General features: G+C 44.4%; 1 protein-coding gene and 1 long non-coding RNA gene across 9 annotated transcripts in view; one reads left to right on the top strand and one right to left on the bottom strand.

Moving 5' to 3' along the window:
• Nucleotides 1-31: 31 nt before the first annotated feature.
• The window catches only part of DAP3 (death associated protein 3), a 31,843-nt gene continuing 6,890 nt past the window's right edge, over nucleotides 32-24,984 (bottom strand). For 4 of the 6 annotated variants that reach the window (XM_074529421.1, XM_074529422.1, XM_074529424.1 and 1 more), the window contains 10 exons: nucleotides 21,363-21,488; nucleotides 15,368-15,469; nucleotides 13,303-13,411; nucleotides 10,933-11,025; nucleotides 8,399-8,529; nucleotides 8,197-8,277; nucleotides 5,131-5,289; nucleotides 3,178-3,237; nucleotides 1,558-1,647; nucleotides 32-344 (listed from right to left, as the gene is read on the bottom strand). In XM_074529421.1, the coding sequence (XP_074385522.1) occupies nucleotides 57-344; nucleotides 1,558-1,647; nucleotides 3,178-3,237; nucleotides 5,131-5,289; nucleotides 8,197-8,277; nucleotides 8,399-8,529; nucleotides 10,933-11,025; nucleotides 13,303-13,411; nucleotides 15,368-15,469; nucleotides 21,363-21,488 (1,239 nt within the window). In that variant the 3' untranslated portion in view covers nucleotides 32-56. The remainder of the gene's footprint in view (nucleotides 345-1,557; nucleotides 1,648-3,177; nucleotides 3,238-5,130; nucleotides 5,290-8,196; nucleotides 8,278-8,398; nucleotides 8,530-10,932; nucleotides 11,026-13,302; nucleotides 13,412-15,367; nucleotides 15,470-21,362; nucleotides 21,489-24,984) is intronic. The other 2 variants (XM_074529425.1, XM_074529426.1) reach the window with 2 other exon arrangements.
• Nucleotides 120-14,889, top strand: LOC141725556 (uncharacterized). Of its 3 annotated transcripts, XR_012577349.1 has the most exons (4): nucleotides 120-257; nucleotides 4,164-4,441; nucleotides 8,051-8,161; nucleotides 9,414-9,428. It is a non-coding gene; the product is annotated as an uncharacterized LOC141725556 (long non-coding RNA). The 3 variants fall into 3 exon arrangements; XR_012577350.1 differs by lacking the exons at nucleotides 8,051-8,161; nucleotides 9,414-9,428 and adding an exon at nucleotides 14,831-14,889 and having other exon boundaries at nucleotides 4,164-4,340; XR_012577351.1 differs by lacking the exon at nucleotides 9,414-9,428 and having other exon boundaries at nucleotides 4,164-4,340; nucleotides 8,051-8,068.

Below are 24,984 nucleotides of genomic sequence, written 5' to 3'. Positions count from 1 at the left end.
CGGGACACGGACACGGACACGGAGACGGAGAGCGGGGGAACGGAGCCTTTATTGCGCTACAGGGGCCCCGCCAGCCGGTCCAGCTGCCGCGGGTTGGAGCCGCTGAGGAATTGCAGCTCCGCTTTGCCGTCCTCGGTGTGCGCTGCGAGAGAGAAAAACAGAGCAAAACTGGGCTGGAGGAGGGATGGAGGGAACAGCTCCGGTTTCCCCCTCGCCCAGCACCGACCTTTCTCGTGCTGCAGCCACCTCCGCTCCAGGTAGTAGCCGTAGCAGCTCTCGAACTCCTTGGGGCTGTAGTTGGGCACCGGGATGGGCACAAAGGGGTCCAAGGCATCGAAACCCTCCTGGGAAGGGAGGGCAGGCTCGGTCAGTGCCGGGGCTGGCCGGGGACACGGCCCGAGCTCGGCCATGCAGTTATGGGGGACCCAGAGCTGGAAGGGACCCACAGGGACCCCCGGTCCTGGCCCTGAGACGGCCCAGCGACCCCGTCCTGTGCCTGGGAGCGGTGTCCAAGCGCTCCTGGAGCTCTGGCAGAGCTCTGGGGCTGAGCCCGTGCCCTGTTGGTGCCCATTCCCTCTGGGAGAAAAGCCTTTCCCTGCTCCCCATCCCAATCCACCCGGATCCAGCCTTTTCCTGCTGCCCATCCCAATCCATCCAGATCCAACCTTTTCCTGCTGCCCATCCCAGTCCATCCAGATCCAGCCTTTTCCTGCTCTCCATCCCAATCCACCCAGACCCAGCCTTTTCCTGCTCTCCATCCCAGTCCATCCAGATCCAGCCTTTCCCTGCTCTCCATCCCAATCCATCCAGATCCAGCCTTTCCCTGCTCTCCAGCCCAGTCCATCCAGATCCAGCCTTTCCCTGCTCTCCATCCCAGTCCATCCAGATCCAACCTTTTCCTGCTGCCCATCCCAATCCATCCAGATCCAGCCTTTCCCTGCTCTCCATCCCAATCCATCCAGATCCAGCCTTTCCCTGCTCTCCAGCCCAGTCCATCCAGATCCAACCTTTCCCTGCTCTCCATCCCAGTCCATCCAGATCCAGCCTTTCCCTGCTCTCCATCCCAATCCATCCAGATCCAGCCTTTCCCTGCTCTCCATCCCAGTCCACCCAGATCCAACCTTTTCCCTCTCTCCAGCCCAGTCCACCCAGATCCAGCCTTTTCCTGCTCTCCAGCCCAACCCTCCCTGACACAGCTCCAGGCACTCCCTTGGGTCCTGTCCTGCTCACAGAAGTCAGAGCTGCCCCTCTGGAGGAGCTGCCGATCCCTGGGATCTCCTTTCGGGCTCCTCTTTTCCAGCTGCACAGAAACGCCCTCAGATGCTCCTCATCCTCATGTCCCTCCTTGGGACCCCCTCAGCAGCCCCAGACCTTTCCCAGACTGCGATGCCCAAACTGCCCCAGCCCAGGGCACTCAGGGCACTGCTGTGTGTGTGTGTGTGACCCCCAGAGACCCTCAGCACTGTCCCCTTGAACACAACCAGCTCACCAAACAATTTTTTTGTTTGTTTCCCAATGTGAAGAGGGGGAAAAAACCCCAAAGAGGCCGTGACTGACCTTGCCCAGCAGCTCCTGGGGAGTGTAGGCTGAGCTGGGCTTGAAGAGAGAGCCAGTCTGGCTCAGGGTGGTCACAATGGCACCTCCACTCTGGAAAGCAGAGCAGAAATGAAAATCCTGTCAGCTGCAAACTCACTGCTGGCTTAGGATCAACCCCTGAGGTGTCATTTTATGGCAGGATGGAGCTGCTGGAGCCAGTCCAGAGCAGGGTTCCGTGGTGGGGCCCCTCTGGAGCCAGGCTGGAGAAGGGAAAGCTCCAGGGAGAGCTCCAGGGCCTGAGGGGGCTCCAGGAGAGCTGGAGAGGGACAGGGGACAGGGATGGAGGGACAGGACAGGACAGGGGGAATGGTTTCACAGCAATCAGGGCTGGGTGGGATACTGGGAAGGAATTCCTGGCTCTGAGGGTGGGCAGCCCTGGCACAGGTGCCCAGAGCAGCTGGGGCTGCCCCTGCACCCCTGGCAGTGCCCAGGGCCAGGCTGGGCAGGGCTGGGAGCAGCCTGGGACAGTGGGAGCAGCCTGGGACAGTGGGAGCAGCCTGGGACAGTGGGCAATGTCCCTGCCCACGGCAGGAGCTGGCACTGGGTGGGCTTTAAAATCCCATTTTGGGACCTGGATTCTTCACAAATTCTGCAAGATTAACTTTTTATAATGCTCCACAGCACACTAACCAGGCAGCTCCATGTGAGCACAGGGAAAATGAATGTGCAGCTCATGTTCAGGTGTCACAACCCAAAGGGCTGGAGCTGTCAGACCCCTCCAGCTCAGGGTCCCCAGCAGAGCCTGCCAGGGATCAGGAAATGCAGCTGCAGATCCAGCTGTGCTCACCCTGCTCACAAACACGGCTGAGACTGCAGCTCTCCCTCAGCACGGCTGCACTCTGGCTTTGGGCTTGTGGCAGATTCACTGCTGGGATTGCACTGCTGTGATTTCATTGTTGGGGTTTCACTGCTGGGATTTAATTTCTGGGATTTCATTGTTGGGGTTTCATTGTTGGGGTTTCACTGTTGGGATTTCACTGCTGGGATTTCATTTCTGGGATTTCATAGCTGGGATTTCATAGCTGGGATTTCACAGCTGGGATTTCACTGTTGGGATTTCACTGTTGGGATTTCATTTTTGAGATTTCATAGCTGGGATTTTGCTGCTAGGGTTTCGCTGCTGGGATTTAATTTCTGAGATTTCATAGCTGGGATTTCCCTGTTGGGGTTTCATAGCTGGGATTTCATTGTTGGGATTTCATTTCTGGGATTTCGCTGCTGGGATTTCACTTTTGGGATTTCATTTCTGAGATTTCATAGCTGGGGTTTCATTGTTGGGATTTCACTGCTGGGATTTCACTGCTGGGATTTCCCTGCTGGGATTGCACTGCTGGGATTTCATTTCTGAGATTTCCCTGCTGGGATTTCATTTCTGGGATTTCCCTGCTGGGATTTCACTGTTGGGGTTTCGCTGTTGGGATTGCACTGTTGGGATTTCATTGTTGGGGTTTCACTGCTGGGATTTCACTGCAGGGATTTCGCTGTTGGGATTTCATTTCTGGGATTTCCCTGCTGGGATTGCACTGTTGGGATTTCATTGTTGGGCTTTCGCTGCTGGCAGAGGCAGAGCCTGGAACTCACCCAGTCGTTCCTCAGCATCTTCCGCAGGTTGTGCACGAGCGTCAGCTCCTCAGGAGAGACCTGCTGGAGATTTCTGTGTCAGTGTTGCATTGCCAGCAGCCTCAAATTCCCCTCCCCTCCTTCCCCAGCCTGGCAGGATCATTTCTGTCCTCCAGGCACCGTTTTAGCTTTGCTTTCCCTCAAAGCGAGCCTGAGCCATGCACTGAGCACCAGGCAGGCACCAACAACACCCACCTGCACTTCTGCCTCAGGGAGAGACAGGAGAAACTCAGGAAAATTGTCTGAAGCACAATGTGAACCTTTCAGGCCCCTCCAGAGCCTGAACACTTTCAGGATTGTCACAGAACTAAAATTAAACAGCTCCCCCTGCAGCAGGAATGTCCCAGGGCAGAGCTCTGGGGGAATGATGCCTTAGGCTTTTAGCTTTTATAATTTTAAAACATTATATATATTTTTTAAAAATATATTTATAATTTAAAAATATTATATATATATAAATTTATATTTTATAAATTTTCTATATCTGTAATCCTGCAATTCTTTGGTGTATAACTCTCAACTCCATGTACAGTGTTAGCTCCAGCTCTCCCATTTTGGGCAGACACAACAATTCCTCTCCAGGCCTGGCAATCAAAGACACCTCAGTGCCTCAGGCCTTGAGAAATGTAAAATAAAAGTGAGTTGGGGGAGCAAATTTGGGGTCAATTATTTCATTACCTGGAGCTGCAATTGGAACATTAACCCCCAAAATAGAAATGAACCAAATTTCTAAAAGTGTGAAACTTGTGTTATCTATTTTGTGTGCAGCCCCTGGGGCCTTTGTCTGCCCAAAATGCACCTGAAGGCCCCTCAAGGAAAAGAACTGCTTTTATTCTCTTTGTTTTATCTGGGCAAAGAAGAACAACTTTGCTCTAAAACTTCTATCTTGCTTCATATTTCTTTCTATATTCTAAAACCCCAAACTTTTAACTTTTGTTTGTTTTTAGGTAACCCAAAAAGGCACCTGTGGAAGAGGTTTTACAGTGACTTCTGTGAGCCAGAGAGAAGTTTGAGAAGAGGATCCGTGTTTACACCAGAAAGAATTTTCTGCCAAGGGTGTTGACACAGAAACCAAGACAGAAAAGAGGAGAAATAAAAGAGACCTGAGAGAATTTTCTGCCAAGGTTGTTGACACAGAAACCAAGAAAGAAAGGAGGAGAAATAAAAGAAACTATGAGCACTTTGTCTCTCGTGAGAATGAGTAAAGCGCCAACTTCTGAGTTTTGTAAGAACTGTATAATATGTTATACTATATATATAGTATATATATATACACTATATATATACTATAACATATATTATATGTTATACTATACTATATATATAGTATATATAGTATAGTATATATATACACTATATATATGTTATATATACGCACTATATATAATATATAATATATAACACACTATATATAATATATATAGTATAACATATATTATATGTTATACTATACTATATATATAGTATATATAGTATAGTATATATACACACTATATATATTATATATATACGCACTATATATATAAAATATATATTATATAACACACTATAAATAATATATATATTGTATATATGTATAAAAAGCACGCATGCTATGTAGTATATATATAGTGTGTATATATACACACTACATATATTATATATACACTATATATAATATATATACACTATATGCATTATATATACACACTATATATATATAAAATATATATATTATATATATGTATAAAAAGCACGCATGCTCTATAGTATATATATAGTATAGTATATATATATATATACACTATATATATAAAAAATATATACGTATAAAAAGCACACATGCTAGAACAAAACCAGTTTTTTTGAAGAGAAGCCTTCAGCACTGGGTGTTTTTGGCACTGTGAGCATCCCCGCCCCCCGGCCCATGCTCACGGCGCTCTTGTCCTCCTTGCTCAGCGTGGTCCGGCCCCAGAGCGCGTTGGCGCCGTCCACGGCCACCAGGACGGGCCGGGGCCCGCGCCGGCCCTGCAGCCGCAGCTCCCGCAGCAGCGCCCCCACGGCATCGCTGGCGCTGCGGGCCCGCGCCAGCCCCTGCGGGACAAACCGAGAGCTTGGGGTTGGGCATCTGCTACAGACACGGCGGTTATCGTCATTGTTAACGGTAACCCGATTGGACACTGCTAGAACAGGGACACAGACACGGCTCAGTCTGGGCTCTGTTTGCCCTCTTTAGAGACAGGGCATTTATCTTAATTGTTAAAATTAACACTATTCAACACTGTTAAAACATGGAGATGAAGCACAGCTCAGGTGCTTGTCTTAGGTTGTGTTCTGTTTGTCATCTGTTAGAGACAGGGCAGTTATCTTCATTGTTAACATTAACCCTATTCAACACTGTTAAAACCATGTGGGGCAGTTATCTGCTGTTAATTATAATTAACACTGTTATAACCAGGTTGGGGCAGTTAGGGCTGTTAATTGTTAAAATTAACACTGTTAAAACCAAGTTGGAGCAGTGATCTGCGGTTAATTAAAATTAACACTGTTTAAGACTGTTAAAACCAGGTTGCGGCAGTTATCTGCTGTTAATTAACATTAACACTGTTTAACACTGTTACAATCAGGTGGGGCAGTTAGCTGCTATTAATTAAAATTAACACTGTTATAAACAGGTTGGGGCAGTGATCTGCTGTTCATTGTTAAAATTAATACTGTTAAAACCATGTGGGGCAGTTATCTTCTGTTAATTGTTAATATTAACACTGTTTAACCCTGTTAAAATCATGTGGGGCAGTTATCTGCTGTTAATAATAATTAACACTGTTTAACACTGTTACAATCAGGTGGGCCAGTTAGCTACTATTAATTAAAATTAACACTGTTTAACCCTGTTAAAACCAGGTGGGGTAGTTATCTGCTGTAAATTTTAATTAACACTGTTATAACCAGGTTGGGGCAGTTAGCTGCTGTTAATTGTTAATGTTAACGCTGTTAAAACCAGGTGGAGCAGTGATCTGCTGTTAATTGTTAAAATTAACCCAATTCGACACTATTAAAACCATGTGGGGCAGTTATCTGCTGTTAATAATAATTAACGCTGTTTAACACTGTTAAAATCATGTGGGGCAGTTATCTTCTGTTAATTGTCAATATTAACACTGTTTAACATTGTTAAAACCATGTGGGGCAGTTATCTGCTGTTCATTGTTAAAATTAACACTGTTGAAATCATGTGGGGCAGTTATCTGCTGTTAATTATAATTAACACTGTTTAACACTGTTAAAACCAGGTTGGGGCAGTTATCTTCTACAAATTGTTAAAATTAACCCTGTTTAACACTGTTATAACCAGGTTGGGGCAGTTAGCTGCTATTAATTAAAATTAACACTGCTAAAACCAGGTGGGGCAGTTATCTGCTGTTAATTATAATTAACACTGTTATAACCAGGTTGGAGCAGTTATCTGCTGTTAATTAAAATTAACCCAGTTTAACACTGTTAAAACCAGGCTGGGGCAGTTATCTGCTGTAAATTAAAATTAACACTGTTTAACACTGTTACAATCAGGTGGGCCAGTTAGCTACTATTAATTAAAATTAACACTGTTATAACCAGGCTGGGGCAGTTAGGGCTGTTCATTGTTAAAATTAACACTGTTTAATACTGTTAAAACCACGTTGGGGCAGTTATCTGCTGTTAATTAAAATTAACCCTGTTCAACACTGTTATAACCAGGTTGGGGCAGTTATCTGCTGTAAATTAAAATTAACACTGTTTAACACTGTTACAATCAGGTGGGGCAGTTAGCTGCCATTAATTAAAATTAACACTGTTAAAAGCAGGTTGGGGCAGTTATGTACTGTTAATTAAAATTAACACTGTTTAATACTATTAAAATCATGTGGGGCAGTTATCTGCTGTTAATTATAATTAACACTGTTAAAACCATGTGGGGCAGTTATCTGCTGTTAATTAAAATTAACACTGTTTAACACTGTTACAATCAGGTGGGGCAGTTAGCTGCTATTAATTAAAATTAACACTGTTTAACCCTGTTAAAACCATGTGGGGCAGTTATCTGCTGTTAATTAAAATTAACACTGTTTAACACTGTTAAAATCATGTGGGGCAGTTATCTGCTGTTACTTAAAATTAACCCTGTTTAACACTGTTAAAACCAGGTTGGGGCAGTTATCTGCTGTAAATTAAAATTAACACTGTTTAACACTGTTAAAGTCATGTGGGGTAGTTATCTTCTGTTAATTGTCAATATTAACACTGTTTAACACTGTTACAATCAGGTGGGGCAGTTAGCTGCTATTAATTAAAATGAACACTGTTATAACCAGGTTGGGGCAGTTAGGGCTGTTAATTGTTAAAATTATCACTGTTTAACACTGTTATAATCAGGTTGGGGCAGTTATCTGCTGTTAATTAAAATTAACACTCTTGAACCCTGTTAAAACCAGATGGGGCAGTTATCTGCTGTAAATTAAAATTAACCATATTTAACATTGTTAAAACCAGGTGGGGCAGTTATCTGCTGTAAATTAAAATTAACACTGTTTAACCCTGTTAAATAAAACCATGTGGGGCAGTTATCTGCTGTTAATTATAATTAACACTGCTTAACACTGTTAAAATCATGTGGGGCAGTAATCTGCTGTAAATAATTACAATAATTCAGAGGGAGAGGATTTCTTCTGTGGGGTGACTTTTGGGCAGCTCCTCCAAGAGAAGACAAACTGAAAGTCAACAGCCTCTCCCAAGAGCAGCCTGAGCATCAAAACATGGAAATTTCAAATTCGAGCTTTGCCATCTATCCAAATCCTGTGCACAATTTTCTTTCCAGATCCACCACATCATCTTCTGTGCATAGGGAGACACCAGCTATTTCCCAGGACTCAGATTTTTAGGATTTTTAGGTGAAATCTCCCACAAACCCAGGATATTCTGCCCCAAGGTGAGGCCACGCCAGCAGCAGAGTTTGCTCCTTACCTGCTCCACCACTTCCCTCAAAGGTCTGCCCTCCTCTGTGCTTTCCCTTTTGCCCCAAATGTATTTTTTTTGCGTTTTTATCTGTTGGGAAGAACACAACGATGGGAAAGGCTGGATTGCAGAATGTGGAGCAGCACCAGGGGGATCTGGAGTGCTTTTCCTGCAGCAGCCCAGGGCAGGGTTGGGGTTTGCAGGCACAAACCTCGTCCAGAAAACGTTCGTTGGAGGTTTTGAAGTTCTTGAGCCACAGCGAGGCCTGCAGGGGCTGATCCAGCCGGCCCTTCTTGTAGGAGGATGGAAAAAGCTCCTTGCAGTTCTTCACCCACAGATGAGCTGTCAGCAAAAACAAAAAAACAAACTGTTGGTTTGGATTTTATTTTGGTGGGTTTTTTTTAGGCAAAATAATGGTATGAGGTGGGGTGTTGGTGCAATGCTCTATTTTATTTGGGGGTTTTTGTGTTTTATGAACCATTTCCACCATAGAAAAACAAGGGTAGATTGTGCTGGGATATCCTACAACTCCCAGACAATCTCTTCCAATGCTCACTAAAAATGGAGAAAACCAAACTTGCCCAAAGGATGTGTGAGTAGGTGAAAATCACTAATTATGCTCTACTTTATTTGGGGTTTTTTGTGTTTTATATTTTGTGTTTTATGAGCCTTTTCCACTACAGAAAAACAAGGGTAGATTGTGGTGGGATATCCTACAGCTCCTAAACAATCTCTTCCCATGCTCATTACAATGGAGAAAACCAAAGTGGCCCAAAAGATGTGTGAGCAGGTAAAAATTACTAATTATGCTCTACTTTATTTGGTTTTTTTTGTGTTTTCTGAGCCTTTTCCACTACAGAAAAACAAGGATAGATTGTGCTGGGATATCCTAGAGCTCCCAGACAATCTCTTCCCATGCTCACTAAAAATGCAGAAAACCAAACTGGCCTAAAGGACGTGTGAGCAGGAGAAAATTACTAATTATGCTCTGATTGATTTGGGGTTTTTGTGTTTTATGTTTTGTGTTTTATGAGGCTTTTCCACTATTTAAAAACAAGGGTAGATTGTGGTGGGATATCCTACAGCTCTCAGACAATCTCTTCCCATGCTCATTACAATGGAGAAAACCAAACTGGCCTAAAGGATGTGTGAGCAGGTGAAAATTACTAATTATGCTCTACTTTATTTGGGTTTTTTTTGTGTTTTATGAACCTTTTCCACCACAGAAAAATAAAGACAGTTTGTGGTGGGATATCCTAGAGCTCCCAGACAATCTCTTCCCATGCTCATTACAATGGAGAAAACCAAACTGGCCCAAAAGATGAGCAGGTGAAAATCACTAATTATGCTCCATTTTATTTGGGTTTTTTTGTGTTTTATGAGCCTTTTCCACTACAGAAAAACAAGGGTAGATTGTGGTGGGATATCCTAGAGCTCCTAAACAATCTCTTCCCATGCTCCTTAACATGCATGAAACAACAATGCAGAAAACCAAAGTGGCCCAAAGGACGTGTGAGCAGGTAAAAATTACTAATTATGCTCTACTTTATTTGGTTTTTTTGTGTTTTCTGAGCCTTTTCCACTATGGAAAAACACGGATAGATTGTGCTGGGATATCCTACAGCTCCCAAACAATCTCTTCCCATGCTCATTACAATGCAGAAAACCAAACTGGCCTAAAAGATGAGCAAGTGAAAATAACTAATTATGCTTTACTTTATTTGGGGTTTTTTTTTGTGTTTTATGTTTTGTGTTTTATGAGCCTTTTCCACTATGGAAAAATAAAGACAGTTTTTGGTGGGATATCCTAGAGCTCCCAAACAATCTCTTCCCATGCTCATTAACAATGGAGAAAACCAAACTGGCCCACAGGATGTATGAGCAGGTAAAAATTAGTAATTATGTTCTATTTTATTTGGTTTTTTTGTGTTTTCTGAGCCTTTTCCACTATTTAAAAACAAGGGTAGATTGTGCTGGGATATCCTAGAGCTCCTAAACAATCTCTTCCCATGCTCATTACAATGGAGAAAACCAAAGTGGCCCAAATGATGAGCAGGTGAAAATCACTAATTATGCTTTATTTTATTTGGGTTTTTTTTGTGTTTTATGAGCCTTTTCCACTATGGAAAAACAAGGGTAGATTGTGCTGGGATATCCTAGAGCTCCTAAACAATCTCTTCCCATGCTCATTACAATGGAGAAAACCAAAGTGGCCCAAATGATGAGCAAGTGAAAATCACTAATTATGCTCCATTTTATTTGGGGTTTTTGTGTTTTGTAAACCTTTTCCACTACAGAAAAATAAGGGTAGATGTGCTGGGATATCCTAGAGCTCCCAGACAATCTCTTCCCATGCTCATTACAATGGAGAAAACAGACTGGCCCACATGATGAGCAAGTGAAAATAACTAATTATGCTTTACTTTATTTGGGTTTTTTTGTGTTTTATGAGCCTTTTCCACCACAGAAAAACAAAGACAGTTTGTGGTGGGATATCCTAGAGCTCCTAAACAATCTCTTCCCATGCTCCTTAACATGCATGAAACAACAATGCAGAAAACCAAAGTGGCCCAAAGGACGTGTGAGCAGGTAAAAATCACTAAATATGCTCTACTTTATTTGGTTTTTTTGTGTTTTCTGAGCCTTTTCCACTATGGAAAAACACGGACAGGTTGTGCTGGGATACCCTGGCGCTGCTGCAGCAGCCTGTGTGTGTGTTGGGTGGCACCAGAACCATTTCCTCACCATCAGGGACGTGCAGCAGCAGCCAGCCCTGCCGGCAGCAGTAGTGCACCACGTGGCACAGCGTCAGCGTCTTGCCCGTGCCCCTCTCGCCGTCTGCAGCCAGGGCTGTCAAGGAAAGTTCTGGAAAAACCACTGGGGTTTGTGTGGGCTGGGGTTGCTGCAGAGAGGGGGCTCAGGGCGAGGATGGCACCGGCACACACACAGAGCTCTGTGCCACACGCACGGCCCTGCACCGCGTGCTGAGCCTGCTGGAGCTCTGGGGGGAATGAAAGAGTTAAAAATGAAATTAAAGGTTAAAAGTAAAGAGTTCAAATTGAAATTAGGGGTTAAAATGAAAGAGTTCAAATTGAAATTAGGGGTTAAAATGAAACAGTTAAAATTAGGAGTTAAAGAGTTCAAACTGAAATTAGGGGTTAAAATGAAAGAGTTAAAATTAGGAGTTAAAATGAAAGAGTTCAAATTGAAATTAGGCATTAAAATGAAAGAGTTCAAATTGAAATTAGGGGTTAAAATGAAAGAGTTCAAATTGAAATTAGGGGTTAAAATGAAAGAGTTCAAATTGAAATTAGGAGTTAAAATTTAAGAGTTAAAATTAGGGGTTAAAATTTAAGAGTTCAAATTGAAATTAGGAGTTAAAATGAAAGAGTTAAAAATGAAATTAGGGGTTAAAATTAAACAGTTAAAATTAAAATTAGGAGTTAAAATGAAAGAGTTCAAATTGAAATTAGGGGTTAAAATTAAAATTAGGAGTTAAAATTTAAGAATTCAAATTGAAATTAGGGGTTAAAAGTAAAGAGTTAAAATGGAAATTAGGGGTTAAAAGTAAAGAGTTAAAATTGAAATTAGGGGTTAAAATTTAAGAGTTCAAATTGAAATTAGGGGTTAAAATGAAACAGTTAAAATTAAAGAGTTAAAATTGAAATTAGGAGGTAAAATGAAAGAGTTCAAATTGAAATTAGGGGTTAAAATGAAACAGTTAAAATTAAAGAGTTAAAATTGAAATTAGGGGTTAAAAGTAAAGAGTTAAAATTGAAATTAGGGGGTTAAAATGAAACAGTTAAAATTAGGTGTTAAAATGAAAGAGTTCAAATTGAAATTAGGGGTTAAAAGTAAACAGTTAAAATTAAAATTAGGAGTTAAAATGAAAGAGTTCAAATTGAAATTAGGGGTTAAAAGAGTTCAAATTGAAATTAGGAGTTAAAATGAAAGAGTTCAAATTGAAATTAGGAGTTAAAATTAAAGACACCCAAGCTCTGAGCTCCCTGAGGTGCCCGGAGCCCTGCACTGAGCACAGACCACGCAGCACAGGAATGAATGAAAAACATGAACCCTAAAATAAAACCAGGTTTGGAGCCTTCTGAAAATGGAGTGTGTTGCTTTGTCTCTGTCTCAGCTGCAACACAGCCAAATATTCCTGTGAATTCTGTAAATATTCCTGTAAATTCTGAAAATATTTCTGTAAATTCTGAAAGTGTTCCTGTAAATTCTGAAAATATTCCTGTAAATTCTGAAAATATTTCTGTAAATATTTCTGTAAATTCTGAAAATATTCCTGTAAATTCTGAAAATATTTCTGTAATTCATTTTGTGCTTGGGGAATGAACGTCCCCAACTCCTGGAGACCAGAGCACCCTCTCTCCTGCAGGAATTCCTTGTGTTTCTCTGTTCCATCCCAGTTAAAGGATACAGATCTGCCTTCTGAAAATGGAGTGTGTTGCTTTGTCTCTCTCAACTACAATACAGCCAGATATTCCTGTAAATTCTGAAAATATTCCTGTAAATTCTGGAAATATTTCTGTAAATTCTGAAAATATTCCTGTAAATTCTGGAAATATTCCTGTAAATTCTGAAAATATTTCTGGAAATATTTCTGTAAATTCTGAAAGTGTTCCTGTAAATTCTAGAAATATTCTTGTATATTCTGAAAATATTTCTGTAAATTCTGAAAATATTTCTGCAATTCATTTTGTGCTTGGATGTTAGACTGGAATGAAAGTCCCCACTCCTGGAGACCAGAGCACCCTCTCTCCTGCAGGAATTCCTTGTGTTTCTCCTCATTCCACTGCAGTTGAAGGATTAATTATAATTAACACTGTTTAACACTGTTAAAACCAGGTGGGGCAGTTGAAGGATACAGATCACAGATCTGCCTTCTGAAAATGGAGTGTATTGCTTTGCATTGTCTGTGTCTCAACTACAATACAGCCAAATATTCCTGTAAATTCTGAAAATATTTCTGTAAATTCTGCAAACATTTCTGCAATGCATTTTGTGCTTGGGGAATGAAAGTCCCCACTCCTGGAGACCAAACCACCCTCTCCCCTGCAGGAATTCCTGGTGTTTCTCTGTTCCACCCCAGCTGAAGGATACAGATGACGTATCTGACAGCAGGGTGGGCCAGGTTGGCGCCCCTGAGGTAGCCGAGGATCTCCAGCGCCGGCCGCCGCACCATCAGCCGCGCCTCGTTGAAGGTCCGGACCTGGGGAGGGACAGAGTCACCAAAGTGCCACCAACCAGCTGTGCCAGCCCTGCTGCCAACCCGCTGCAGGCTGCCAGCCCTTCTCCAGGTGGGCACTGAAGGCCCCTGAGATGGTTGTTCATGGTCACTCTGGTGTTTTATTATTATTTCTTAGCTGTGTTACGGCCTCACAGCCGTGAGTTCTGCAGCCTTTCAATAACCAGGCACAAAATGGTTCAATAGCTCTTGTTGCAAGGTCTTTTAAGATCAAACTATCCAATTAAGAAATGACACTTAGATTATTTCCTTTTAACCCAATCACTGATCTCTCCAAGCCTGCAATGCAGAATTTCTGTCCAATTACAAACCATCACCCAAACCCATGAAGAAGAAGGAAGAAGAACAACCTGTCTTTGCTCTAAAACTTTCATCTTGCTTCATATTTATTTCTATATTCTAAAATCCCAAACTTTAGTTTTGTACTTAGTGATGTTACACACTTCTAACCAAATGCACACCTGCAATTTTAGTATTATTAATTAATTTTTGAAGCTTTCTTCACAGCCTTAGGTCAAATGCAGTGTTCTCTTGTGGGTCTGTGCCAATTAATAACCTGGATTATTTCCCTTTTAATCCAAGAACTGATCCCTCCAATACCACAATGTGAACTTTTCTGTCCAATTACAAACCATCACCCAAACCCATGAAGAAGAAGGTAAAGAAGAACAATTTTGCTCTAAAACTTCAATCTTGCTTCATATTTATTTCTATATACTAAAACCCCAAACTTTAGTTTTGTACTTAGTGATGTTACACACTTCTAACCAACTGCACACCTGCAATTTTAGTATTATTAATTAATTTTTGAAGCTTTCTTCACAGCCTTGGGTCAATTGTAGTGTTCTCTTGTGGGTCTGTGCCAGTTAAGAAATGACACCTGGATTATTTCCTTTTAACCCAATCACTGATCCCTCCAATACCACAATGTGGATTTTTCTGTCCAATTACAAACCATCACCCAAACCCATGAAGAAGGAAGAAGAAGGTAAAGAACAATTCTTCCCTAAAACTTCCATCTTGCTTCATATTTCTTTCTCTATTCTAAAACCCCAAACTTTGGTTTTGTACTTAGTGATGTTACACACTTCTAACCAACTGCACACCTCTAATTTTAGTATTATTAATTAATTTTTGAAGCTTTCTTCACAGCCTTGGGTCAATTGTAATGTTCTCTTGTGGATCTGTGCCAATTAAGAAATGACACCTGGATTATTTCCCTTTTAACCCAATAATTAGCCCTGTGAAGCCCACAATGTGGATTTTTCTGTCCAATTACAAACCATCACCCAAACCCATGAAGAAGAAAGAAGGTGAAGAAAAACAACTTTGCATTCTGGCACAGCCCCATCTGCCTCACACAAATCAGAATTTTCTACCAAGGCTGTTGACACAGAAACCAAGAAAGAAAGGAGGAGAAATAAAAGAAACCTGCAATTATTCCAATAAGCATTTTGTCTGTCTTTCCTGACCAATGAGTAAATGTAAACTTCTGAGTTTTGTAAAAATGCATAAAAGCATCCACGCTGGAATCAAACCAGGTTTGAAGCCTTCTGAAAATGGGAGAGCGTTGCTTTGTAGAAAATATTTCTGCAATTCATTTTGTGCTTGGATGTTGGAGATGAAAAACACTGGAAGAAAAATTGCCTGAGGTGGAGCCCTCAAACTCTGCTGCTCTGGGTGGTTCACTCACCTCTTTTAGATGTTGAAAACAACAAAAAGGGCAAGGAATGACTGTTCTCTCTCATTCCAACAGGAAAATATCACAAATCTGGTTCTTCCCACACACAGCCATGGAACTGGGCTGGATGGGAGATCCTTGAGGATCCTCACCCTCACCATGCCAGGGGGTTCCAAACCCGCCCCAGCCTGGCCTTGGGCACGTCCAGGGATTCAGGGATTGCCCAAAAGCTGCAATACCTGCTGCTGGAAACGCCGGGGCAGCCCATGGGGGAACACAGCCCGCAGCTCCTCCAGGGGGATGGGGTACAGGCGGCCCTCGTGCTGCTCCGTGTGCTTGGCCTGCAACAGAAATGGGAATTGGTACCATGGGAATGGGAACTGGGACCATGGAAATGGGAATTGGGATCCTGGAAATGGGAATTGGGACCATGGGAATGGGAGTTGGCACCATGGAAATGGGAATTGGGATCCTGGAAATGGGAATTGGGACCCTGGAAATGGGAATTGGCACCCTGGAAATGGGAATTGGGACCATGGGAATGGGAGTTGGCACCATGGAAATGGGAATTGGGATCCTGGAAATGGGAATTGGGATCCTGGAAATGGGAATTGGCACCATGGGAGAGAAAATGGGAATTGGCACCATGGGAGAGAAAATGGGAATTGGCACCCTGGAAATGGGAATTGGGACCCTGGAAATGGGAATTGGTACCATGGAAATGGGAATTGGGACCATGGAAATGGGAATTGGTACCATGGAAATGGGAATTGGGACACTGGAAATGGGAACTGGGATCCTGGAAATGGGAATTGGGACACTGGAAATGGGAACTGGGACCCTGGGAGAGAAAATGGAAATTGGCACCATGGAAAATGGGAATTGGGACCCTGGAAATGGGAATTGGCACCCTGGAAATGGGAATTGGGATTCTGGGAGAGAAAATGGGAATTGGCACCCTGGAAAAGGGAATTGGCATCCTTGAAAAGGGCAATTGGGACCCTGGAAAAGGGCAATTGGAATAATGGAAAATGGGAATTGGGACCCTGGAAATGGGAATTGGCACCATGGAAGGAAAATGGGAATTGTGACCCTGGAAAAGAAAATGGGAATTGGGACACTGGAAGAGAAAGTGGGAATTGGGACCTTGGAAAATGGCAATTGGAATCATGAAGGAGAAAATGGCAACTGGCACCCTGGAAGAGAAAATGGGAATTGGGATTCTGAATGAGAAAATGGGAATTGGGATTCTGGGAGAGAAAATGGCAATTGGGATTCTGGAAAATGGGGATTGGCATTCTGGAAGAGAAAATAGGAATTGGCACCCTGGAAAATGGCAATTGGGACCCTGGAAAAGGACAATTGGTACCATGGAAAATGGGAATTGGGACCCTGGAAATGGGAATTGGGATCCTGGAAATGGGAATTGGCACCATGGGAAATGGGAACTGGTACTCTGGGAGAGAATATGGGAATTGGCACCCTGGAAATGGGAATTGGGACGCTGGAAGAGAAAACGAGAATTGGGATTCTGAATGAGAAAATGGCAATTGGCATCCTGGGAGAGAAAATGGCAATTGGGACCCTGGAAATGGGAATTGGTACTCTGGGAGAGAAAATGGGAATTGGCACCCTGGAAATGGGAATTGGCATCCTGGAAAATGGGAATTGGGACCATGGAAATGGGAATTGGTACCCTGGAAAAGGGAATTGGCACCCTGGAAAATGGGAATTGGGACCCTGGGAGAGAAAATGGGAATTGGTGTCCTGGAAAATGGGAATTGGCACCCTGGAAATGGGAACTGGGACACTGGAAATGGGAATTGCCACCCTGGAAATGGGAATTGGCACCATGGAAATGGGAATTGGTACTCTGGGAGAGAAAATGGGAATTGGTACCCTGGAAAATGGGAATTGGCATCCTGGAAATGGGAATTGGCACCCTGGAAATGGGAATTGGCACCCTGGAAATGGGAATTGGCACCATGGAAATGGGAACTGGGACCCTGGAAATGGGAATTGGGACCTTGGGAGAGAAAATGGGAATTGGCACCATGGAAAAGGGCAATTGATATCCTGGAAAATGGGAATTGGAATAATGGAAAATGGGAATTGGTACCCTGGAAAATGGGAATTGGCATCCTGGGAGAGAAAATGGGAATTGGTACCCTGGAAAATGGGAATTAGTACCCTGGAAATGGCAATTGGCACCCTGGGATCTGGGAATTTTATGATTTTTTCCCCTTTATTATTCTCTTTTCCTGCCATGCAATACCTGCAAAGCCTTTACTTATTTCCTCTTCTCAAATAATTCGTTTTTTGTGCCTTGTTTAATGAGGACAGCAAGCAGAGACTGCTCTGCAGCCCTTCCTGTGTGAGTCTCAGCAGTTTTGTGTTAATCTTTGAAGCTTGGATCTTGTCCTGCTCTGCTTTCTGCATTTTTTTTCCATGGATTTAAAGCAAAACCATCATTCCTGCTATATATAAAAACTGCCATGCACAACAACAAATACAATTCCCTTCTTTTCTTTATTTTATGTGCCAGCATTTTTGTGTGTGTGCAGGTTTCTTCTGCCTGCTTGGCCAGGAATATTTGGCTTTTCCCAGTTTTTGATGGACTTTTCATGGAAGCTCTGCTGCATATCCATGAATTTTCTGCTCCCAGGGTTATTGTTAAGTCTCCCTTCCCTTCTCCAGGACAGATTTTCAGCCCAAAATTCACATTTTCTGCCCCTTTTACTCAGCAGCCACCCCTGTTCCACCCTCCCTGGGACACACAGGACAGGCCAGGGTGTCCTGGACTTGTGGTTTTACCTTGGCACAGCTGCAGGATTTGAGGAATTCCTGATCCAAGGAATGATTTTTTAGGAAATTTGGGAACTTCAGCAAAAGCTGGAGCTGCCAAATTGGGGGTTCAGTGGTCAGGAAATCTTTGGAACAGGGGGAAATGTTAAATCCTGGCTGTTCTAGAGGTGTCACCTGCTGGAGATGCCAAATTGGGGGTTCAATGGGGTCAGGAAATCTTTGGAACAGGAGGAAATGTTAAATCCTGCCTGTTCTAGAGGTGCCACCTGCTGGAGATGCCAAATTGGGGGTTCAGTGATCAGGAAATCTTTGGAACAGGAGGAAATGTTAAATCCTGGCTGTTCCAGAGGTGCCCTGCTGGAAGGTGTGGGATTCAGGTATTTAGGGGAAATATATTAGGGGAAATCTATAGGGGAAATATTTGCAATGCTAACAAAACTTCAGTCTGAGGCCTACACTTTTTTAACCATTTCCTAAAAACCCTCTAACTTTACGGATTCCAACAGAAGGAGGTGTCACAAACTTCTTTTTCCCAAGCTCATTTCCAACTGGATTTCCTGGAGTTCTCCTGGACACAGCAGCTGAGGTTTTCCAGAAGAGCAGGGCTCCATTTTCATTCTCAGCTCCATCCCTGACTTGCTGCATGACTTTGGGGCAAATTCCTTCACTCTCCTGCACAATGTGGGTTGTTTATCCTCGTGTTTCCTCACTTGGAGCTTTGCTAACGGCAGGGTACACAGACTTTGATGAAAAATGTGATTTTTCGTGGCTTTCTCAGCCCCGTTTCAAGGGGACTGTGGGGTGCAGGGGCTGGGGTGCTGTTGTAGTGTGTTGTTAAGTTTCTTGTGTTATTCCCCCAATTTATGTATTGTTCTCCCCTATTATGTGTAAAATGGGTTCGTTCCCCCAGTTTTTCCCGCCACTGCTAGCCTGTCAGCTAAGTTGCCATAGTAACCGCTATTCATGGTTGCCGATGTGTAATTGCTCCTCCCCTGGTTTCCCTTATAAGTGAAAGTTGTTTCTTCCCTAGGTCCAGTCAATCACTCCCTTCCTCCTCCCAGGTTTCGAGAACCTTCTCCTCTCTGGAGATGGTGGCTGGCTGGGGTCCCAGGACACCTCCTTTACCTTTTGATTATTGGTCTCCATGGAGTGTCAGTTCTGTGAAGTTCATCCCCTCACCTTTCCCGATTGGTTCCGCCTGTACCCACCCCCTCCTTTATAATCCTGTTTCACCCCCTATGGAAAAATTTTTTCCCGGTTGGTTTCCCCGGGTTTGGATCCCGCAACACCTTCAATAAACCGGTGTTTAACCCCCGGGAAATGGTCAGCTCCGTTCCTCCCCTATACCAGCGGTGTGGGCCCGTCCGCAGCCAGCACAGCCCGAGGCCCTCAGACGCCGAAGGGCGCTGGCCAGGAATTGCAGAGGGGCGTCGGCCTTTCGCCCTCAGCGAGTCGGACTCTAACCTTCGGGCCACATATGCCCCCCTCTGCACCCCTCCTTTATAATCCTGTTTCACCCCCTATGGAGAAACTTCTTCCCGGTTGGTTTCCCCGCGTTTGGATCCCGCAACACCTTCAACAAACCGATGTTTAACCCCCGGGAAATGGTCAGCTCCGTTCCTCCCCTATACCAGCGGTGTGGGCCAGTCCGCAGCCAGCACAGCCCGAGGCCCTCAGACGCCGCAGGGCGCTGGCCAGGAATTGCAGAGGGGCGTCGGCCTTTCGCCCTCAGCTAGCCGGACTCTAAACTTCAGGCCACATATGCCCCCCTCTGCAGGGTGCCCCAGCCAAGGCTTTGCACAGGGCACAAGGGCAGAGCCAGCTGCCTGGCAACCCAAAGGAGGCCCAGGACAGAGGGGACAGAGGGGACAGAGGGGACAATGGCGGCCATCTGGCCTGTGCTGTGCAATCCTGGGGTCACGTGTGAGATCATCTCCTGCTGCTGTTTCCATAGAGACCCCCAGGAATCCCAGAGGCTCCAATTACACAGCAGCACCTCCGAGCTCATTCCATTCATTCCCTGCCCTTCATTTTGTGCTGCAGACACACACACAGAGTGCGAGGCTGCAGCTGTGACGCGGCAGAGCTGTGCTCAGGCCATCTGGGCTGTGGTTTTGTGATTTTATCCCTTCACAGCCAGCCCAGGGAGGGTTTTCCAGGGAAGGATAAGCCTGGGGTTGAGATTGAAGGTGTCTGATGAGAAGCTGAGCCTGTCCCAGCTGTGCAGCCTCACCTGGGCAGCGCTGGAGAGGGGATCAAGCCCTGGTGCCAGGAGGTGCCAGGCTGCATCGGGAGCGGGGGCCCTGCACAGGCACAGAGGCACAGCCCGTTCATGGAGCTGATCCCGCTCTGTGTGTGTAACCCTGGTGTGTGTGTGTGTGTGTGTAACCCTGGTCTGTGTGTGTGTGTGTGTGTGTGTAACCCTGGTGTGTGTCTGTGTGTGTGTGTGTGTGTGTGTGTGTGTGTGTGTAACCCTGGTGTGTGTGGGTGTGTGGGTGTGTGTGTAAACCTGGTGTGTGTGTGTGTAACCCTGGTGTAGGTGTGTGGGTGTGTGTGTAACCGTGGTGTAGGTGTGTGTGTGTGTGTGTAACCCTGGTGTAGGGGTGTGTGCGTGTGTGTGTGTAACCCCGGTGTAGGGGTGTGTGTGTGTGTGTGTAACCCTGGTGTAGGGGTGCGTGCACTCCCTGTACCCCCAGCACAGTCCCAGGCAGCACTGATGGCAGCCAGGATGGCCCTGGTGGCACCCTGGGGACAGGGGTGGCAGCCTGGGGACAGGGGTGGGTGGCAGGATGGTCCCAGGGCTGTGTGCAGGGACAGGGGTGGCAGGATGGCCCTGGTGGCAGGCAGGGCTGGTGTGTGCCAGAACAGGGGTGACAGCCAGGATGGCCCTGGTGGCACCCTGGGGACAGGGGTGGCAGGATGGCTCTGGTGGCAGGCAGGGGACACTGGTGGCAGGATGGCCCTGGTGGCAGGCAGGGGACAGGGGTGGCAGCCAGGATGGCCCCCGGTGGCAGGATGGTCCTGGTGGCAGCCAGGATGGCCCTGGTGGCACCCTGGGGACAGGGGTGGCAGGATGGCCCTGGTGGCACCCAGGGGACACTGGTGACCCCAGGGCACAATGGTGGCAGGCAGGGGACACTGGTGGCACCCAGGGCACAGCGGTGGCAGGATGGGGACAGTGATGGCAGGCAGGGCACAGTGATGGCACCCAGGGCACACGGTGTCAGGATGGCCCTGGTGGCAGGCAGGGCACAGCAGTGGCACCCAGGGCACAGCGGTGGCAGGCAGGGCACAGCGGTGGCAGGCAGGGGACAGTGGTGGCACCCAGGACACACGGTGTCAGGATGGCCCTGGTGGCAGGATGGGCACAGTGGTGACAGGATGGGCACACGGTGGCAGGACGGGCACACGGCGCTGGCCGTCACTCACCGGGTCGCTCTCGCCAGTGTGGAAGATGGCTGCGGGCGCTGCTGCGGGCACTGCTGCGGGCACAGCCGGGCCGGGCACCGAGCTCAGGGCAGCCCTGGCAGTGGGCAGGGCACAGCCTCGCTCCAGCTGGGGACACCAGGGGGACAGGGATTAAATCAGTGTCACACGGGTTGTGCTGGAAATTATCCTGTACTCATTCCTTAGCTAGCGTGTGAAATAGAGCTTTAGGTTAGAATGTTAAAATAGAAACGATGCTATAATGTTAATTATTAATTTTATGTTTACACAATTCATAAACATGTATCAATTTTCCTAAGTAGTGTGTTAAATATAGTTTTAGTTTATAACATAATGTTAAAATAGAAATGATGCTATAATGTTAAACATTATTAATTTTTATGTTCACATGTATTATATTTACATAATACATAACCATGTATTAATTTTCTTAAGTAGTGTGTGAAATATAGTTTTAGATTATAACATAATCTAAAATTAGATTATAACATAATGTTAAAATAGAAACTATGCTATAATGTTAAACATTATTAATTTTATATTTACACAATTTATAAACATGTATTATATTAAACATGTATCAATTTTCTTAAGCAGTGTGTGAAATGTAGTTTTGGGTTATAACAATGTTAAAATAGAAACGATGCTATAATGTTAAACATTAATAATTTTATGTTCATGTGTATTATATTTACTATGTTTATGTGTATTATATTTACATAATACATAAACGTATTAATTTTCTTAAGTAATGTGTTAAATATAGTTTTAGGTTACAACATAATGTTAAAAGAGAATCTATGCTATAATGTTAAACATTATTAATTTTTATGTTCACATAATACATAAACATGTATTATGTTAAACATGTATCAATTTTCTTAAGGAATGTGTTAAATATAGTTTTACTTTATAACAATGTTAAAATAGAAACTGTTCTATAATGTTAAACATTATTAATTTTTATGTTCACATGTATTATGTTTACACAATACATAAACATGTATTAAATTTCTTAAGTAATGTGTTAAATACAGTTTTAGGTTATAACATAATGTTAAAATAGAAACTGTGCTATAATGTTAAACATTAATAATTTTTATGTTCACAAACCCTGCACCTGATTTTTACCCAAAACACAAAATTTGAAGTTTTTCACCCAATTTACACAAAATTCCTTAAGATCCCACATGGAGCCTCACTGCTGGAAGTGCCCACACTGAGGAGTGGCAGCACCCTGAAAATTCAGTCTAACAATCCATAATCACCTCTATTACCAAATTTGAGTTTTTTCACCCAATTTACACAAAATTCCTTAAGATGCCACACCAGAAACCATGAAGGCCTCACTGCACACTGAGGAGTTGCAGCACCCTGAAAATTCAGTCTAACAATCCATAATCAATTACCCAGGGATTAATTAGTGCAGCTCTGCCCACTATTTGATATTCCACCTCACTGAGCCAAACCCTGATTTTTTACCCAAAACACAAAATTTGAGTTTTTCACCCAATTTACACAAAATTCCTTAAGATACCACACGAAACCATGAAGGCCTCACTGCACACTGAGGAGTGGCAGCACCCTGAAAATTCATCCTGTCTAACAATCCATAATCAATTACCCAGGGATTAATTAGTGCAGCTCTGCCCACTATTTGATATTCCACCTCACTGAGCCAAACCCTGCACCTGAATTTTACCAAAAAATTTGAGGTATTTTCACTCAATTTATACAAAATTTCTTAAGATGCCACACGAAACCATGAAGGCCTCACTGCACACTGAGGAGTTGCAGCACCCTGAAAATTCAGTCTAACAATCCATAATCAATTACCCAGGGATTAATTAGTGCAGCTCTGCCCACTATTTGATATTCCACCTCACTGAGCCAAACCCTGCACCTGAGTTTTACCCAAAATTTGAGGTATTTTCACCCAATTTACACAAAATTCCTTAAGATGCCAAACGAAACCATGAAGGCCTCACTGCACACTGAGGAGTGGCAGCACCCTGAAAATTCAGTCTAACAATCCATAATCAATTACCCAGGGGTTAATTAGTGCAGCTCTGCCCACTATTTGATATTCCACCTCACTGAGCCAAACCCTGCACCTGAGTTTTACCCAAAATTTGAGGTATTTTCACCCAATTTACACAAAATTCCTTAAGATCCCACATGGAGCCTCACTGCTGGAAGTGCCCACACTGAGGAGTGGCAGCACCCTGAAAATCCATCCTGTCTAACAAACCATAATCACCACTATTACCAAGTTTGAGTTTTTTCACCCAATTTATACAAAATTCCTTAAGATACCACACAAAACCATGAAGGCCTCACTGCACACTGAGGAGAGGCAGCACCCTGAAAATTCATCCTGTCTAACAATCCGTAATCACCTCAATTACCCAGGGATTAATTAGTGCAGCTCTGCCCACTATCTGATATTCCACCTCACTGAGCCAAACCCTGATTTTTTACCCAAAACACAAAATTTGAAGTTTTTTCACCCAATTTATACAAAATTCCTTAAGATGCCACACGAAACCATGAAGGCCTCACTGCACACTGAGGAGTGGCAGCACCCTGAAAATTCATCCTGTCTAACAATCCATAATCACCTCAATTACCCAGGGATTAATTAGTGCAGCTCTGCCCACTATCTGATATTTATAATCACACTCCCCACACTGATTTCCCTGCATCCAGACTCTGGCAAGAGGACCCAGACGTGGCTGAGACACCAAACCAAGCCAGCTAAGCTGATTAATTCATTTTTTTTCCCCCAGCCAGACTGCTGAAGCCTGCCTGCAAAGCCCAGCCAAAACAGGCGAGGCAGGACAAGCATTTTATTATGCTGTGCTGAAAGAAAACACAAACATTTGTCAACGATTTGCAAAGTGCATCCTCCAGACAGGCTCTGAGAGCCCCTCAGCAGCACTGACAGGGCTCAACAGAGGCAGCAGTTTCTTGTTTTGTGCGTGTGGGTGAGAGCAGCAGAAGGCAGAGCTCAGAGCAGGGACAGCTGTGGTGTGACACAGCTCTGCTGCCACCTCAGGGAGCCACTGCAAAGCCACCAGGGCTCCGGGGAAAAGCGGGATCAGGCACATTCCAGATGCCTGAATCAGCATTTGGGCACTTGGCCTCCTGTTAGGGAAGGAATGAAACCAGCCTGGAGCCTCTGGGACAAACAGCTGCAGTGCAAACAGGGAGATCACCCAGCACATCTTGTTCCCACGTTGCCCTTTTCCTCCTCAAATACAAATTATCCTTTAGGATGGCTTATTATAGTTGAAAATCCACGGAGGTGACGATTTACAGCCTTGAGCAAGGCACAAAGATGCCAGTTTAACACATGAATAAATACAGAAGGCGACTCTTGCCACCTGATCACCCAGAAAATGCCAGCCCTGAGTTTGGAATATACCCTGAGTTTATAAATTAATATTACATCCTGAGTTTAGAGCACCGAGGTGCTTGGTCCCTCCTCCTGAACAAAAACTCAGCATCCATCCCCGGGCTTTGGAACACCAGGAACATCCACAGAGCCCTGCAGAGCCATCCCCAGCACATCCCTGGGCTTTGGAACATCCACAGAGCCCTG

Source organism: Zonotrichia albicollis, chromosome 30 (assembly GCF_047830755.1).
Source record: "Zonotrichia albicollis isolate bZonAlb1 chromosome 30, bZonAlb1.hap1, whole genome shotgun sequence".
In the NCBI taxonomy this organism is placed as follows: domain Eukaryota; kingdom Metazoa; phylum Chordata; class Aves; order Passeriformes; family Passerellidae; genus Zonotrichia; species Zonotrichia albicollis.
Note: the sequence above shows the minus strand (reverse complement) of the source record. Positions and strands in the feature narration are given on the sequence as shown.